At 33.5% G+C, this 20,694-nt stretch overlaps 1 protein-coding gene across 1 annotated transcript; it reads right to left on the bottom strand.

Annotated features, from left to right (window-relative positions):
- Positions 1-10,425: 10,425 nt before the first annotated feature.
- On the bottom strand, positions 10,426-12,870 carry LOC145671548 (uncharacterized). The gene has a single exon (XM_081740735.1). It carries the CDS (start codon positions 12,868-12,870, stop codon positions 10,426-10,428), a length of 2,445 nt encoding a protein of 814 aa, XP_081596861.1.
- Between the last annotated feature and the right edge of the window lie 7,824 nt (positions 12,871-20,694).

A 20,694-nucleotide genomic window follows, 5' to 3' on the forward strand; every position in this document is an offset into this window, starting at 1 on the left:
GCCGCAGTTCTAGCTCTGGAATGGGCTGAAAAATAGTACCAAATTGAACCAAAAAGGGCTGAATTCATTATTTTATACCATTGTTATTCATGACCCTATAACATGAAATTAAAAGAGGTAAAGTTCTAGAACACCCCCTCTTCCAAGAGTTCAAATCAAGAAAGTGCTCTTTTAAAAAAAGAAAAGAAAAGAAAAGAAAAGAAAGAAATAAAGAAATTACTTTTTAGAAACATCCAAATAGGACGACTCCGAACAACCGTGGAAGTAGATGAAACTTTTCTCACATGTAGAAAGTATAACAGAAGCCGCAAATCAAAAGGAAAACAATTATCATCTTTGGCATTTAGTGTAAGGAAACCAAACGCGCCTCTATTTCAAAGTGATCAATAAACCAAAACGGTGTTATGGCTATAACTGTATGAAAAAGAATATATAAAATGAGAAAGAAATCATCTCCGAGTTCGTGTGTAAACAGTTCATTATATAACAAAAAAAATAAAATATTAATTATTGCACCTTATTCTCGCTTATTTCACGACCGTAAGAGAACACAGAATGAATGTTCAACAGCATTTTTAAGAGTCCAACATAGAGTATGAGTAACGTGAGATGTAGGAGAAGTCTTACTGACACTTTCGAAAATGTTAAATGGTGCTGAATTGCAGAGAATTGTACCAACGTTTTCACAAAAGGGGCTGAAAATGCGAGCGTGATACCAACGGGCCGATGAGTAACAAAAAGGGCTGAATTTAATACAATTGTACCAAGTGTGGCAACACTGATAACAATGCAGTGTGTTCTAGTACGTATATAGTTTCTCTTATTTGCTAAGAGATGGCAATGCTAAGAGGAACTCCAGTTGCGTGCTAGGAAACAACAATGAAAAAAAAGTAAAGGAAAAGAACTGAAAAACGAACAATAATACGTTGATAAAGGGGGAGTTGCCATAGTTTCTGGAACTATGTATCGCATGTTCTAATGAAAAACTACAGTAGTTTTATACATAACGAATGTATGTTTGAACGGAACATTATTATTATTATTATTATTATTATTATTAATAATAATAATAATAATAATAATAATAATAATAATAATAATAATAATAATAATAATAATAATAATAATAATAATAATAATAATAATAATAAAACATACCGACCCAGAACCAGGCAAACCAGTTAACACTGTAAGCTCTTACCGTCCTATTCAGCTAACGCTCACTTTTTGAAAAATATTCGAACGTATCATTATCACATGTCTTCTTTCTTTTCTGGCACCTTATAACATACTTCGCTCGAACAAGTTGATCTCCGACCTTCATTCAGCATCAACAACCAATTATTTCGCCTATAAGGCATTCGACAGGTCTGGCATTCGGCTCTCATGTATAAGCTCAAGCAGATGAAGCTACTCTCGCATATCTTCGATTCATTTTTAACTTTTACGTGCCGACTTACGTAAACTCCAGTTTCTCATTTTCCATTTTTCTTTAATCTGGTATTCCACAAAAATCGGCTTTGTCACCCTTACTGTACATTCTCTTTGTGACCGACTTTCCTCCCGTTTTCGCTACTGTAAAACTATTTCAATATGTATACCACACTGGACTGTTTGCTACCGGAAAAAAAAACATCCATAAATTTAATGTGGCTTTACAAGACGCTATTAATGCTTTTGCTCACTGATGCTCTCACTGGCACCTGAAAATATACCCATCCAAAACTCAAGGTATTGTGTTTCTATCTTCGGTCTCGTATACACTGCAACCCTAATCCGTTGAACCTCACCGTTGAGGGCATACCGTTACAACCTATTCGAAGTATTAAATATCTTTGACTTGCTTTTGATCATCGTTCACATCTGCAAGGCATTTCTAAAACGGCGCATGTTTGTTTAAATTTGCTAAAATCCCTTGCCGGCACAACCTGGGGCTTCAATCTCAGTGCAATACTAAACACCTACAAAGTTTTTCTCCTTTCTATACTTACTTACGGTTTCACAACCTGGTTTCCAACATCGATATCGTACTATGAGAAACTCTGCATAATCGAATACCATGCTTTACGCATAGTTTCTTGCATTAAGTTTCTCAGTCGAACTCGGGTTCTCTATACTCGCCTTATATTTCCACATATTCTGTATCATCTACAAACTCTTCGTATATAATAGATTACCTGATGCCTGGAAACCAACCATCTACTTTTGTAGCCAACTTCTGAAGAACAGGAACACAGCTTATCTCCTCTGCTATTCTCTTCCCTTCACTCTCATTGCCCTTCACTCTGTATCGCTATCCTCTTCCTCCACATCATCCTCACTTCGGCTACTACGAACCATACTCTACAAACGCTCATTTACCTCACATATGACCATCATATGAACAGTGATCCCTACTGCTCTAACAGGGTACCCTTTGCCTTCATTAATACCTAGCGTCGCCCTGGGCGAGAAGATATCATGCATTTGTGAAACTTACATAATGTGTATGTTGTGGTATAGTCTGCATTTTATTCTGAATTCATCCACCTTTGCTGTTTATATATATATATATATATATATATATATATATATATATATATATATATATATATATATATATATATATATATATATATATCATTAACAGCAGTATCTGTATTCATTTGTCCTTGTTAATGATTATAGTTAACGACTATAATGATTATGTCTTAATTAATAATAAAGTTTTTTTTTAAATCTAAATAGTTCATATCTCAACTCCTAATTGAAAACAATGCCATAATCTTCCTACATCTCTTCCTTTACAGAAAGAATAAACCTCTTCGGGTAGTTGCTAGCAAGAACTAGCAGGGAAAAAACATTATTTACGTGCTGGATCAAGAAGCCTAACCTCTCTTGTGTTAATTAATGTGCCAGTAAGGACCGGGTGTTGCAATACGCATTTATAAGCAAGGCACACGTACTTCACTTTCTATCCATTTCATAAAGATAGGCCCCTGACTTCGCGGTGCTGCCCTGACGTTCACTCAAAACTTATATTGCATTTTCGTACCTTGTTAGAATTGGAATGTTGTCTTTTCAATACTTAAGACATAAAAATTTTCTTTGTACTGTGTAGTGAGAAACAAATAGGAATTAATGAAAAAGTGCGTATTTTATCGTACTTTTTTGGTAGACTAATGTTTATAGGACTATATCTCTGAAAGAAGATCACATGAAATAATTTCCTGTGCACGATATGTAGGTGGGATAGGTGCTGATTGCCACGGGTGCTGACTGCCACAGCCAATTATTGGTGCTGATTGCCACGACTGTCGCTGATTGCAAATATGAAGGTGCTGACTGCCACGACGGCGTGCTGACTGCCACGAACCTGAGAGAAACTGTATTTGGAAAGAGAGGAATTAATCACTCATACTAAATTTATGATTATTAATTAATTTAGTAAGGATTAATTTAGTAATCATCACAGCAAATCTATGTGGCATCCTATAAGTTACAAAGTTGCTCACTAAGTGGAACGACATACACTTGGATGTTTATAAAGGGATTGTCTTTTCTTTATATGTATATACAATTTGCACATTTCATTGTGTATATTAATTGTTTTATTGTATTATTTAATGGATATGATGGTCTGAAGCCAGCTGACAAGGGAAGTTTGGGAGAAGCACTCGCCTGCAGAGAAATAAACATGTCATTTGAAGGACCAATTCATGCTGATTACAACAGGTAATAAAACTCCTGTACGTTGAGAACTGTTCGAGATATTCAGCTTGGAAGTTTATATGAGAAAATGAGTGGATGCACGTTTCAACGCGTTAAGTATTCTCTCCCATGGCAAAGCCTGATGGTTTGAACTTGCTATTGCTTGGTCACTGGGGTCCATTCACAGACAAATTGTCCATTATAAGTTGCATGACGGATGGCAAAGACGTTAATGGTTGAAAAGATACCAAAGAATTGCACACGATTTGTGCAACCATTTGATGTGTTTAGATTCTGATCAATCAAACATTATGGCAGGAGATTTGTACATAGTATGAAACTTCTTCATCTGGACGTTATAATGTACCAACGAAACAATCAAATAAAGTTCGTGTCCATACGAATCACTTCCGATCACCGCGATACATTGGATTGTTTCAGTTTGCGTTCTACAAGGCAGGTTACGAACAAATTATAAGCCTATAACTTTTGAATAACTTGTCGAATTTGCTTTTTGCTTTGGTTCTGCGAACTGTTCCCTTGACGGATGCAACGCAATTGCACATATAAAATGTTCATGGTGCAAGGGAGTCTTTTGCCTGCGTCATTTCTTCATAAAACAGAAGAACAACAGTGATCAATTTTCATCTCTAACCTATGATTATTGTGAACAATGTAATGAGTAATTGTATCTAACAGACCCGTTAGTTATTGCGAAACACACTTTTCTGTTACTTCCGATAGCTTTCAATTCGTATGTCAATATTCGTTACTAATTATGTTGTACTTAATGCGTATAAATGCGTAGATCTTCATTTTCTCATATAAACTTCCAAGTTGAATATCTCGAACCGTTCTCAACCGTACAGGAATTTTATTAGCTTGTTGTAATCAGCATGAATTGAGACTCCAAATAGCATGCTTAGTTTCTCCACAGGCGAGTGCTTTCTCCTGAACTTCCCTTGTGAGGGACAGCCAGCAGTGCTGTTTTGATTTAACTTTCAAGAGCTGCTCGAACCAATTTGAGCAGCTGTACACAGTTCATGCTGACATACGGAGTTCAAGTGAGAATACATAAATCGTACCAATTTTGTACGCACCGCTCCCTGACAAAACTGAAAGTACACCCATGTCCAAAATTATTGTCGCATATCTATAACTGTCTTCTTGTAAGAATATAATTTGATAATTTGCAGAGTGCTTTTAATACTGATATTATGTGTATAATCAGGAAATGTATATTTGTGGTAAATTTCATAGGAAAAGAATTATAAATACGAAAATCATAATGAGTAAAATTAAATGTAACTAAATGGACAAGAAAATTTTATTTTCGTTTTATTGTTCTTATTTACTGCTCTTTTGACATGAAATTTACCACATACTTGTCTTTGCCGATTATACACATACTAACATTATAAGAAATACCGGGCGAATTCGTTATCAAATTATATTACTAGAACAACATATTTATAGTCATGCGACAATAATTTTGGACATGAGTGTACATACAGAGACCTGTTTACCTTTATTAGGTGTTGGTCTGAACAACACGATCCTAAGGTTTATCTAGTTTCTTTCATGCTTCTTGGCGTCCGGTCATGTTACGTCTAGCAACTTTCTCTCATGCTCGTGGTAGCCAGCACGCCATCGTGGCAGTCAGCACCTTGATATTGGCAATCAGCGCCAGTCGTGTCAATCAGCACCAATAATTGGCTGTGGCAGTCAGTACCCGTGGCAGTCAGCACCCCACCTGTAGGTGCATCTATTACCTCTAAGTTCTGAAAATTGCATTACTCAACACGTAGTAATTTTCTTGTTATTCAGTAAAAAGTGAGACATCATTATCTCTGAATTGCTGCGGTGTATTATCAATCTGAAGAAACTTTTAAAAAGATTTTAAAGTACGTTTTTCAACCAAACTGTTTTCGATTTGTTTCAAAAGATAAACAATAACAAATATGACATTATGATTTTCTCTGTTCTGCGCCTTTCGCTATCGCAGGTTATTCGCAGTACCATGTTGCCACATTTTCCTGGCGCGTGTACACTCTCAGCCCGACTGGTATTTAAACTTGTCACTCACACTGTCCAGCACTTTGCAGAGGTATTTTTAAAATTTCATATCTCCAAAGATTTTAAACTAATTTCTGAGAAATTAACAGGGTATGCAGCAAACATACCTATTGTTTAAAATTAGAGAAACGAACTGTTTATCTAGTTTAGATTTGCATGTGATGGACCTCGAAAATTTGTTGCTTTTTGTCAGTTTTTTCACTTACTGCACGCAGTACAAAATACATGTGCACCGAAACAAATACACTCACGAAGTTTATATGATATAATCTTAGGGTACGGACATGCCGAAGATACCTCGCGATCCAGGTCGAGGTTTAAGTCGCGATCACACCCTCGATACTGGCACAAACCCATGTATTCAAATGAGTAAGCGCATGCCGAAGATGTACGCTACATCGCGACCTAGAGGTCGACCGCGAGGGTGAATTAGTGGTCGCGATGATGAACAACTGAGTTTGTTTTAACATCGATGTTCAGCGGAAGCATCGCTATGGCTCGTGTTCTCATTGGCTCTTCCTGAAGCGCTGCACGGAATAAAGTCTTCGTTTGTTTAGAATTTCGTCTGCAGTGAATTGTGTGTGTCTACGCTCGAGAGGTTTTGCTGCACTATTATATTTGATTATGAAAGACATTAATAGAACTAATGAGGAATGTTCCAGCAATGTGGAATAAGAAACACAAACAACATCATGATAGGCACGTTTTAAATAGAGAATGAAGAAAATAGCAACTGAAATGGGAATGTCAGATAAGTTATTTATTTGAGAATTATACTGTAGCTCAGCGTTTCCCAACCGGTGTGCCGCGAATGAACCGCTGGTGTGCCGCGAGGAAATCGAAACAAAATTATTAATTCTATACCAAATTGCAAGACATAGGAAAAAAATTATATTTTTGTATTTCACATTACTATGAATTTCTACCATGGAAAAAATTACTGTAATTGTAATATATTATTCTATATCTATTACTGTGTAGCAGACAGTATTTCGGCTCGTACACATTTCCACGGTTAGCTGCTATGTTACGCTTCAATTGAGTCATACTAACACCGAGAAACACAAGCACTTGTACGGTACGCGTCAAGTGAACGTTCGTAGAACACTCATTCGCAGGTAAATGACCGAACAACACTCTGTTCAACAGGTGTGTTTTGACTTCGACGCATCGCAAGCTGTGTGATTGCAATAATATACAGCGGTTTTGGTTAAAACAGCAAAGTTAAAAGTACAAGACATTTGTTTGTTCGTGCGTTAATTAGTGATCTTCGTTCTTAGTGAAAGGTTGATACAGTTTTAGAAAAAAAAAGCGCATTTTTAAAAATCTGAGTCCTATGTTTCATTGCAATTGTTTTCTATTTTAAAATTAGAAAAAAAATAAGCATAATGAATTAGCATAGGGGAAAAACAGTGATCGAGCTTTCATATCTGTGAGAAGGAGATCAGTAATCACAGAAAAAAAATTAACATGGTATTTTATATTTGCAAATAATAATAATAATATTATCTATGAGTGTGCCGCGAGAACTCAAGCTACATCTGTAGTGTGCCGCAAGTTAAAAAAAGGTTGGGAAACGCTGCTGTAGCTAGTAGAGTTATACCCATACGTCCTTTTTTTTGACCTTGAAAGTACTTATACTCTATGTACATACTGTCGTTAAAGTAATGAATATTGTAATTACTCTAAGTACTCTCATTGAAGTAATAAATGTTTTAATTGAACTTGAATTATTACCGGTACTTTAGGAACAATTACTGACATGTAATTATGCTGTACCGGACTGTAGTCTCATTACTTCGCGTATGTAACATTGAAAATATTTAGTTTTTTGTACTAACAGTTTCATTACTGTGCTACTTTTTGTATGTATGTAACCTTGAAGATATACACTCTCATTACTTGTATATAACCTAGCATTCCGCGTATGTAGTTTCATTGTCGGACTGTAATTGAAGTTCATAAGTACCCGTAATATACCCTTTTATTTGAATCAAAGTTGCGGTAGTATGCTAATTACTAACCTCTTGCCATTAATATTAATATACGGCTGAAGGACACTTACTCACCCTTCATATTCACCCTTTCCGGATGTGCCGCGCGGAACTTTCTTATTTGAGCACCATTTCCAAGGTCAAACCTGCTTAGTTTAATCGCTTTGTACTCTCTTATATTTATATATGAAATTGATTTGTAAGAAATATTAATTATTCTTCTTTGTAATTGTTTGGTAGAAATTATCGTATTTTGTATGATCTTTACGTAAATCCACAATTATTTTGTGCGATGTTGACCTCTTGCATAAATATATTTTTTTTAATGAAGAATCATTTCGATTTGTATATAGAATTAGAATAAATTGTTTGAAAAATCATATAAATGATTGAGTATTGTGAGGTTGAAATAAATAAAACAATATTTTACAAGCTGCATTTTTTTATTAAAATTATATTGTTAGAAAGTAAAAAAGGAATTGCATATGTAGTTATTCAAACAATGAGTCTTATCTTGAATAATATACATTTATTACATATATATAAGTAATTAATATTATACAATATGTGTTTGTCATTTACCATTATGAGTACCATTTAAGGTACATACATTTGATATTCAAGATATTTATATACATATAATATTGTTGTACAGTTGGGGAATAATAACAAATAATACAATACACATTATTTTAATACATGAAAATGTCCATGTAATTTTATACTGTATTTTATACAAAATACTATTAAGTTGAATCAACAGGTATCATTATCACAAACATTTTCATTTTTTCACATGTGTAAAATTATATTTTCATCGGTTTTACATCAAAATTCACATACATGCATGGATAATAACTGAGCAAAACTTTAACTTTGGTATCCATAGGGTAGTGTTCTATAGTCTGTTTTACTGTGGGGATTTAACCGTCGTCTCTTATTGTTTACTACTCTATGCGTCTTAGTTTCAGGTCTTGTAACTATAGTAAATCCAGGTTTACGAGTAATCTTACGTGGATTCAACAATGTTTTATTTTCAATTTTTCCTTTTACTAAATTATAATAATGCTCAAAGGTAATTTCTTGACGTGTCCTAGAATCTAAAGTAATTCCTCTAATTTTATACACATAATCGAATTTTCCCGTTTGAATATTTTTCATTCTGTAAGCATAATTTTTCGCTCCACACCCTATAAAGACGTCTATTTCCCACCCTTGTGGAACCTCGTTTGTTAATTCTCCTAAGTAAGATCCTACCGCAAGCTTGGATTTTTCATGTCGTGGTTGAACAAATATAATACTATCTGTGTCACAGTACAGTACGTTGTTAGGTCTAATGGTGGTCAGAAGGTCGTGAAGTTTAAGCCTTGCCCATGATGTTATGAATGCTGCAAGCACAACATTGGAAAATTTGTTCGGTTTGTTTTCATTTTCTCTGTCTTTATACGTTACAATTAAGTGCTTTTCTCCTATGGGAATTACGGACTGTACCTCATATTGTGGTGCATATAGATACGACATAAATTTTTCGGGAGTATCGACGATTATAGATTGTGAAAGATCTGTTCTTTGCCCCCATTTCCCGTACAGCGAATTCAAAAATATTTTCGAAATATATCTTAGTCCAGGATTGTATTCTATGTTCTCATAATTTAACTGTATCCCCTCATGTCTGAAATATTCTTGAATGTACTCTTCCTGTTTTTCTTTTGTAGTGCATTCTGCAGGGAAGCCTGAAGCTTCCTGCTTCATTTGAAGGAATGTGTTCACATAATTACGAAACAAACAATTTGAATGCCCATTTTCAGAACCCATAAGCTCAAATTCCCAAATTTCTTTTATTTTCAGTATTTTGTATCCGCATTTCATCGCTCTATGTAATTCAGGGGTACAAAAGGTACTTGTAATGGCGCGATCACTTTCACAATGTGTACATTCTCCAATATTACTTTCTTGCATGCATGATCGACATAGACCAAATAATAATTTTCCATTCCATGTGTAAGGGAGGATTGGAAAATATAAATCGGAGGGTGGAAGAACAGTACATTTAACTAAACCATGGATGTTTTCAACGTGTGGAAAAAACGGCCCTTTGTGAATTGTTGGCTTACCTATTGGGAGAGGTTTACGAGCCATTACCCAGGGGTAAAGACTAGTAACATCTAGGTAAGAGATAGTCTCATCATCATTACATTCATGCAGCGCCTTATAACATTCTACACGGCCACCATGGAAACTTTCTTTAGGGACAAGATGATCAACCAGATCATCACATTGATCTTTAATAAAATCTTGTATTGTTTTGTCTGATTTTACTTTGGCGTCCCATTCACATTCCCATATTTCAATAACATTAAATTTTCGTTTTTTCAAATACTCAATTTTTGTGATCGTTGATTCATATCGATCTTCCATGGTTGTACGATGATTTGAAGATGAATCAAGACTTGTATGACGAAGATTAGCATAACAAATTTTACAACCATGCCAAAAGCAACCATTATATTCAAATACTGTGTTTGTTTCACTCTCGTACCCATCGACTTTGTATTTACCGAACCGTCTTTCCAATCCGTTTGCGGAATATTCGATTTTTGTACCTCTGGTATGTTCCATATATCGTAACCATTGTAACGCTTTTAGGCTTTGTCGGTCACGATGATCAAATCCAAGGGGGGGGGATAATTGGAATAGTATTTTCAGGTAAATGCAATGATCGATAAGTTAACATTGAAGTACTTGCAATAGTGCTTGCTGAGATAAAGCATTGGAGACCACCAGTTCTTTCTTCAATTAAATCAGAGAACTTAATCACTGCCTCCGCCAATATACGCACATCGTTCCGGCAGTAATCGTACATTTCCTTTTGCAGATCGTACTGCATGTTGTTATCTACACACTCTTTGTGCCATTGCATTAATTCTAGTCGTTCTTCCGGACTACGTGAGTCCGGGTCAAAGTAATGTAACTCAGGAATGTTTCCTACATAATTTTGGTTTTTCTCTGTATTAAATAGGTATGGAAAATATCCCTTTTTCAATTTTTGATTTAAGCCTAATGTCTTTGGGAGTGCAGATAATTTGATACCCATATACAGGAAAGTATCTCTAAAAATAATTTTATTTCCTAATCTCATCTCAATGATTTTGTGCCCCTGTGCTATTATTGAAGATGAAAGATTTTGACTTTCGATTAGCGTCTTAGCAGCGAAAATCATATCATACTTACTGCCATTATGAGATAATGCTATGATTGATTTAAAGGAGGACCGATCCATAAGAACGTGACGTATGAAGTCTTCCATGTTCTTAAAAGAAAACTCGCGACTTCCATCTTTATTTCCGCAGTGTAGGCATGCATCATCTAAGGATTTATTCTTGCAATCTGAACAAAGATGCATTACGTGTACTAAAGTAACAATATGTTCTTGTTCATCTCGCTCATTATTATCGAGTAACATCGTCTCTACATCAAATATAATATACAAAAATGCGTTTACATGAGATGGTGTTACTTTTTGAACAAAACATACATGATCTCGTTCGACATGATTATAGCACGTTTTACAAAATCGTTCATCACATGTGTGTGCAGATTTTCGGCGGCGAAAATCATATAGAACACAACATTCCATACAAAGTTTGACATTATCACAAACACTCTTCCCATTCTCAATTACACTTGTATGATTTATATAGCATTCTTCAGTAGGAAACAATCTGTTACATTCTGTACATTCGCGTTTCATATTATCTGAGGAAGACACTTCATGGTATTTTTCACAATACGTACATTTGTACGCACATTTGTGATCTTGTGCATGATGATAGGATTCTAAACAATAATGACAGTATCCTCGTTTCCCCAAGAGTGATATGATATTTGTAATCAACTGATAATGTTGATCTTCGTATAAAATATAAATTTGCTTTCCAGCGTGGATTCCGGGATATAATACATTAAATTCACGCGTCATAGCATTTTTCTCATAGACTATGATTTGGTATTCAGGTAACAGATGATTTTGAATTTTCTTCACGTCATCCAAAGTACACCCATTCTTATTCACAATATCTATATCTACATTTGCACATAAAATTTTGGCTTGTTTTAACAAGCGTTTAGGGTTAGTCTTAAGATTATACAGTTGTTTACGATTATGATCGGCTTTAGCCTTCCCAAGAATAATGCTCTTGGGAAGACAGTACACATCTTTTTTCATAGGTATCACATTTTGTTCTAGGAAAGTAATTAAATCGGTATATTTCTTATTGTCACGTGTTCGTCCTCTTCCTTTACGAGGATCAACGATATGTACTTTGAAAGTAACTTCACTTGCAAAAAGAAACTCTTCGTTACTGTTTAACGTGTTCTCTACTATAGAGAAGAGTACATCAGGGTTCAGTTGCGCTTTTGGACGCCATGACATGAATATAGGTTTGTTCAGATTACAAGCAGAACTTTCAATAGTTATGCCTACATACGTGTCATTGTCAACGTCACTAAGGGTATTGTCTATAACGAAATCAAATAGGTTCCGAATGTGCGTTTCAGGGTCTTTGATTCCTTCATTATCACGCCGAATCGTCACTTCTTTTCCTTGTAAACCAAAGTAGGAGTAATGCTTAGATGTACTTTTGACAACATGAAATTCAGATTGTTTACCACCAGTGCCGTACAATGAAGATGTTGATGGAATCGTACCAAAAAATACTGTGTCTGATGTAGGACTAGGCGAATTTACAGTGTCCCTCATATATTCAACAAAGTCGGATAGAGTTAAACCAGAAATTTTATCATCCGATATTAATTGCATTACCCTTTCACGCGCCTGTTCCCTTATTTCTCCATGTTTAAAAAATCCTGCTTCGTGCAAATCAGTAATATCTTTTGCAGTCTTACAACTGTTCAGGACAACATCTTGAGCTTCATAATAGTGAATATATAACGCACGCCGCAATTTAAAATATTTAAGATTATCAACTCTAACACCGGTGGCATGACATCGCGTCACAATTTCCCATGAGAAAAAGACCTCTTCAGCGTCAAAGTAGTCTCGATCCTCTATGAAATCCAATATGGTATTGATTGTACGAATGGCGTCCATCTGTAAGAATAAATTAATCACTTACTTAAGAACAATATTGCAAAGCAAATGATAAGCGAGTAATATATGCTATATTAATCAAAATAGTTATCAAATTCGTAATGATAATTACAAAATTAGGAAAGTATTGGTAAATGAAATATTTAATACAAAATGGTAATATTTGTAATTTTAATCAAGTATAAAATTTCATGCAAAATACAAATGTATGTCTAAAACATCAAACAATTACTTACATTAGTACTTAATAGCCCTTTCTTGATTCGTAATGACAATGAATCTATAAGAAAAAGGAAAGAAATAATTTATTGTTGACTGCATCGAAATAGAATTGAATCCAACCATCAACATATACACTAAATTAAGTCAATTCTCTTAATTACTGATTATATTTTATCTTGTTATATTAGATTTCTGATTTACGTGTAGAATTTAAGCTAAACACTGTATCAGCTGAATTTAAGCGTAATAAGACTGTACATTGACAGAGTATCAGTGAAAGTTCTACGATACAAAATGAGTTATTTACCGAGGATGACTGAAGTTTCGGAAAATGCTCCTGAACCTGCCGATAAAGGGTAACTTTGACGTTCGGTGAATTACCAAGTATCACGGAATATAGAGTAGATACTACTTTGAAGGGCAAACGTATACTGAAATTCCGACAGAAATGTGTCCCTTTTATACACTCACAAGATCCCGAAAATAACCGAACATTCCCGAAGTTAAAACCCGAACATACCCGAAGTAAAAACCCGAACATTGCCCAAGTAAAGACTCGAATAATCCCAAAGTGAAGATTCCGAAGTTGAAATAAGTTATTACCGAAGATAATGTTTTAAATACAACGTTTATAAGTCAAAGTAGTTGAAGTTTACCGAAGATAACAAAAGTATCGGGAAATGGACCCGTAGTTTCCGATAAAGTATAACGTATTGGTTCCCGTAAAATAAATGCTATATGCACAATAAATATGTGAAATAGGGAAACAACAGATGACACATTCCTAATTAGTATTTATCATTTTTTAATTTAATTATAATAATAGCATTTTCAAGTTAATAATAGTTCAAATTGATTAATACATTTTATTTTTTTAGTTTCATGTGGTTATATTCTGTTTCCTGTAAAAATGTTTCTGAATTTATAAAAATGTTTTACTCTATCATAAACAAAAGACAACACGAATAAAAAATAAACGTACATTAAAAATTGTAAATTTTTGCACCTTTATAAATATAAATTGAAAGATTACTGAATTTTAACCAAAATAAAACAAACAGTTTAATACTAACAAAATATAAGTTATGGATAACTATACTGACACAAACGATGGTAGAAAATTGTTGTCAACGTTGTAACAATAAAAGTTACTAATTTTTTTTCGCATTACACTTAGAGAAATTAACGTATATTGTAATACAAAAGATGAAACTCAAAAAGTTAATAGAAAAAATTGATATGAAAAAAGTTCAAACGAAAAGTGACTACTAAAAATGTTATAAAGTTTAAACAGAAAACTTAAAAACGTGAAACCAAAAGATGTAAAAACAAAAAACGTAAGTTAAAAGAAAAATATATCAAGAGTTCAAACGAAAGGTTAGTTACAAAATGTTAGTTTAAACAGAAAATTTAAGAAGAAAAAAACAAAAAAGTTAAAAGAAGAATGTTAAAACAGAGAAGTAAAAACAAAATGTAAGAGAAAATGATAAGCATGTAAAAAGAAAAATGTTAAAAGTGAAAACAGAAAAGTTGAAAAGTGAAAATGGAAAGCAACAAAACGTTAGAAAAGTTAAAAAAGTTAAAATAGAAAATTATAACCTGTATTGCACACAAGAAATTAATACTAAGAACAAATAATAATAGTAATTAGTATAACAAGAAATTTACTGTAAACTAGCTGAATGAAAAGACAAATTGTTAAATTTCATTTTTAGAAATTAATTCTTGAAACTATTTTAACTAAAAAGTTTAACTACATTACATGTTCTTACACAAATCTTATCGGCAAGTTAACACATTCATTTTTAAATATAAGTAATTTTGTATTGTCTTCAAAATCGAGTTTTCATTTGTTTTGAAATTACGGAAAAAATAGGAATATAATTAAGTTTGCAACTACGTTGGGAATATTACCTGAATTGAAATGATGTAATAGTTATTTCGGAAAGAAATTAGCCAGTAAAGACTAGGAATTAAATTAAAGATATTTAGTTAAATGTTAAGACTTAAGTTCATAGTGTTGCTACAGATGCTAAGAAAAACTAGTAACTTGGAAGAAAAATATTTTTATCATTTATCTATGGATTTGCACTTTTGACAATTTTCCGTTGATAAATTACATTTGTAAATTGTTCAAAATAAAAGTATTAATACTGTTACTTACCAATCAATTTAGTCAAATCATGATGACAGGAAAACTTGATTAGAATGCAACACTCTAATATCTGTTGTGCAACACTGTAATAGATTCAAAGATTATATTATGACTTCATGTTCTATTTAAATTACAATCATCTATATTTGTCTCCACCTAATTTTTAATTATCATCAAAAATAAATTTCTAAGTTCTCTTCCACAGTCTATCCGCCTTCTCTTCTCAGTTAAGATTCGGGTGTTCATATTTAACTGTTTAGTAATTCTATGGACAATGGTAAAAAGATTCGGTTATAGGTAAGTCAGACAAACTATCAATACAGCTGCAATTAATTCACTACTTCGTATGGTTCTTAGTGTAATCATCAAAGTATATTTCTTTCAGTTTTACTCAAGATTTAGAAAGGGTCTTGCAACTGATTAAAGTAAAGAGCACTGAAGAAATGAATTCGAAAAGCAGAAACATTACTACTAGTTTCTGATACATAGTTTGTGCAACTACAAGGCAGTGTTTCGGAAGTTCCATGTAATTATCTAACAGATTCTTCCTTAGATCATAATGACGTTATCTTTTCTCCATATGAGAAATCGTTAATTTTCTCTTAGTCATTAGATTTTCTCACTATTATGCAAGTTAAAGATATATATAAGTACAACATTATCTTAATTTCTGAGCTTTATTTTATCGAATTATTGTTTACGCTTAAATAATATTTAAGTCATTTTCTTGGTCTTTGTAGTGTGTAGTAGACTAACAAACAAGTTCATCGCCTTATTTAGTTCATTGTTTAAATTATGACTTATTTTAGCATGTTATATAGATTACTCCAAACATAATTACCTTTGTAGTAATGATTCAATCGCATGTTTCGGTAAAACACTTTTCATAATTCAGATAATAGTAGTAATAGTAGCAATCTTAATGTTAGATGTAGAATAAATACAATTTTGAGGTATAACAGTAAAACATTTTAAGCATACAGATACATTTCTATGAATAAATGTATCTCCTAAGAATATATTAATGTAATATTTTTTCTAACAATTATTGCACAAGAATATACTATTCTTATTTTTCAATACATATATTTTATAAGACTACCATAAAAATAGTGTTGAAAGAAAAGCATAGCAGTCAAATTTATACAAGATATAATAAAAAGTTATAAAGATCAACCATAGAAATGTAATCATGAAGAGAATATATATAGTAGCAATAATATTCCTAATAAAGGTATACAAGACACTTAAAATGCTATTCATATGCTCCTGATATGCTAAAGAGCAAGGAAAAATAAAGTGAGGTAATCATTCATTGTAACAGAATTATCTAATAAGAAACGAAACTGATCTACAACAAGCTTTTAATCAGAAAACAAACGAATATGTAAGCATAAGAATTAAAGAGTATGTGAAGAAAGAGGTACAATGCATAGAACTGAAGGAATTAGCTTCCAAAGGAATTCCAGGACAGGACATTTGCAAGATACGAAATAAAACATCGAATATCAACGTAACTGGAAAAGACGGAGACAGAGAAGTGAACGTAATCTTCAATATCAGATTCACACAGTGACACATAATTAGTAAAAATTAAAGAAGACGTAAGGATAAAGAATGAGAAAGTAGAACGATCTTATATATTCTACGTATAATATCATGTCCATTTACATGAAGTTGGTAAGAAGTAAGAAAGAATGTCGACAATAGCGAAACGTTCACCAATGCTTTCCATTTCTCTATGCAAATATATTATGGACCAATTGATAACATTGTGCGTCAATGATCTGGTCATCTTTCGATAATATATAAATTATTTCACACTATAAAAGTTTTCATCTCACTACGTTCATCTTAAGATTTTCTTTCCCGTAACCTATCATATTGTTCTCGTCAACTTTCGCAACGATATAGCGTATGACATTCTGTTTTCCTTGGCATTATAAAGTCTCTTATTATACAGTTTCTTTCAAATAGTTTCTTCTCTGAAACTGCCTGGTTCGCGACCTAATTCTCTTCATTCTTCTCCACACCCATAGTTTCAACCTTGTACTCTCTTTCACGTACTTGTTTTCATACCACACGAATCATTTCTCTTTATTCACGGAAACAAAGAATAAACTTCCTCCTAAAGGGTTCTTTTGCCATTTCTATCCTTGCTTTTATTTCACGTTTGCAATGTTATTATTACCTATGTATGAAAATCTTGTCATTTGTAATTGCAATGGACAACGCTCATACAAGAATTATAGTAAAAAAAAAAGTGTGAAATATGCAACTGAAATAATAGAAAATATAGTGAATTAAGTCAAATATCTGAAGCTTTTTAGTATAATCATGTATTATATATGTGTTCAAAAATTATATTTGAGGGAAAAAGGTATATTCAACAATACCTCCTATCTGTATTTTTAATTTAGTGCCCTCCAAAATTGTGCAAGCAGAATTATTACTATGCCTATTTCAAAAGAAAAATAACGGAAAAGAGGGGATCGATTTTTTCGATCAATTGAAGAGGCTGTGTTGGCTAAATAGTAGAGCACTCAACCCTAGTACGTGGAACCCCCCTGCTTCCATACTAGTATACATCAAATGGTTTTTGTGATGGCGTGTGCTCCTCAACTGTTTGTTTTAATTCTCACATGTCCCACAAATCATGAACGTAAGAATAAAACTTGAAGATTTTATTGTACAGTCGCGCTTTAGAAAATGTATCCACAGAGGACAGATAGACACATATATGTATAAAACATCAATCTATCTTTTGTAAGCTAAATTCTGTATGCCACAGTGTTCCCGAACTCCAAGTGTATTCTAATATTCAAGGATTTTAAGGTACGACTCATCACTTCCCTTACTGTTACATGTTATTTAACTTAGCTCCTCTCATTTGTAACTCCAACAATAAGTGATTTCAAAGCAATTTGTGTCTTATCACATACTTAAGTAATGTATATATTTATTTTTCACAATTAATTTCAATCATCATCTTATTAAACGCTTGCAGAGACATGGGTTTAGAAGTGAATCCAGAGAAAACTAAATACATGGAAGTGCGTCGGGACCGGAATACAGAAAATTATGGATGCGTTAAAATATTAAATAATACTTTCCACATAGTGGAAACTCAAATATCTAGGATCAAACAGAAAGCATATTCACGAAGAAATTAAATATCGACTAAAAGCAGGGAATTTGTGTTATTCAGTTCAAAATTTTTTCATAAAAATTTTATTGAAGCTTAAAATATACAAAACGATAATTATGCCTGTTGATCTGTATGGCTGCGAAGCATGGCCACTTACTCTGAGGGAAGAACATAGACTAAAAGTATTTGAGAACAAGATCCTGAGACGAATATTCGGACCCAAGAGGAACGGGAATGGGGAATGGCGGAAACTTCATAACGAGAAACTACATAATTTATATGGTCCACCCAACATTGTTAGGGTCGTTAAGTCTAGGAGGCTTAGGTGGGCGGGTCATGTAGCTAAAATGGAAGAAAGTAGAAACGCTTTCAAAGTCTTGACTGGAAGACCATTCGGAAAACGACCATTAGGAAGACCTAGGCGCAGATGGGAGGACAATATTAAGATGGATCTCGCAGAGATTGCAATACCAAGTAGAAACTGGATGCAGTTGGCTAAGAATAGAAGTCAATGGAGAGCTTTTGTGAACGCGGCATTGAACCTCCGGGTTTCATAGACCATAGAGTTAGTTAGTTAGGTAGTTATTTCAATCATCAAAATACCCTGCTGTTTCAAAAAAAATGATAAAACTTTATGCTAAGTTAGCAACTCTGTTACCCTGATGATAATGCAAAATATGTCAAGCATGTCGGACAAATTCTAAACAGTTTTTCTATTTACCCCGTGCACCATGTTGTTATCCTAATAATGAACAGCATGTCTCAGTCTGTATATCACATTAATAGACTTCACTATATGTCCTGCCTGCATAACTGGCAGCTTTTATACAGTAGATATTGTTACCGAATTAAAACTACTATCCTTATTGTAACAGCAAGGCGTCTCAGTAACTCGGTCACGGTAATTTCTAATAGGAAGGTTAAGCCAATAGTTGTTATTATCTGCACTGCCTCGTGTCTGACGGCAAACATGACGCTAGTGTACAGGAAATTTTTGCAGACATCCTACAGAATTTCAAAGCTAGTAAATCTTGTCATAAACTTAAATACTATAATCAGTATATAAGGCTATTTCTAATAATAAGTACATTAATCACACTATTAGATGCCGTTACCTGCGCTGCCGAATAAACGTTTATCTCTTATATTCCGTAACAAAAAGGTGTCGCTACCTACCTTGTTTAGATGACACCAAGTTGTCCCTGACGTACACTACGTGTTATTACATATATATCTTCTCTTACTAGTCACTTCTCATACAAAGTCGCTCGGCGAGAAACAAATATGTTTTCTATATTTAAAAAGTGCCTTTAAACCATGCAATCAACGTGATTAATATTAGACAACTTATTATTCTCGGTTCATTTTAGCCACTGCAGTACGCAGTATTAGTACTGTGTACTAATTTCATACACAGAATTTCAATGAAGATAATTCTTCGTTAACTAATACCGTATCATATTACAATTACTTTTACATTATCCCCATCTAAAATTCTTGTTCCAAAAATCTATGATCTAATGCCTCGATAAAATAGTATGGTTATGTCTCATACGAAATGTCTTCCTTTCATCCGAAGAAACATTATGTCTGTTTCCCTCTACCACTATTATTTCTTCCCTTCATCAATTACTTATAAGTATTCGCTTTCATCCGTCTACTTTACCCTAAACCCTAGATATATAATACTAGCAAAACAAAATAATCTCACTGATAATGTTAGTATAAAAAACATCCCAGCCTGTATGTCACATACGCACGTAAAATTACATTCTAGGTACTAATTCTTGTTCTCCATACTGTCTAATATATTCCGATAAATTAATGGCTAGCTTGGGCGCTTTTCGTACACGTAGGCCCAAGTTCGATTCCCGGTGCTTCTTTCATATAAACCATAGTAATCGTTTTACTTTTTAAACTAGTTTCCCATCTTTCATAGCCAGAAGTGTAAGCCTAAGGCGTTAAAGTGAAATAACATATGCTCTATACCTACAAAAGGCGCTTGTCCGGCATTCAATTAATAAAACTGAAACGTGACTTTGAGCAAAATAACATTTTCAAATACTCTCCTCCCATTTACAACACAAAACTCCTATCTATTATTTATGCCAAGGTAGATCACAAGGTAAATATATAATGTAAAACACCAAGCTTACGAAAAGAAATTAACTATATACCGTATTTTAGTTCACGTAACGGTTTCAAACACGAATAAATCTTCTTTGTGGCTAAGTGGTTAGCGTACGCGTCTTTGGCGTGGAGATTGAATTCCCTGCTGGAGCTCAAGGATTCTGATTCC

This window comes from Thermobia domestica, chromosome 15, assembly GCF_964235325.1.
Source record: "Thermobia domestica chromosome 15, izTheDome1.hap1.1, whole genome shotgun sequence".
Taxonomy (NCBI): Eukaryota; Metazoa; Arthropoda; class Insecta; order Zygentoma; family Lepismatidae; genus Thermobia; species Thermobia domestica.

What these genes read in the sequence shown, in the direction of transcription:
- LOC145671548 (XM_081740735.1), bottom strand. Translation starts at nt 12,870, where the DNA reads ATGGACGCCATTCGTACAATCAATACCATATTGGATTTCATAGAGGAT.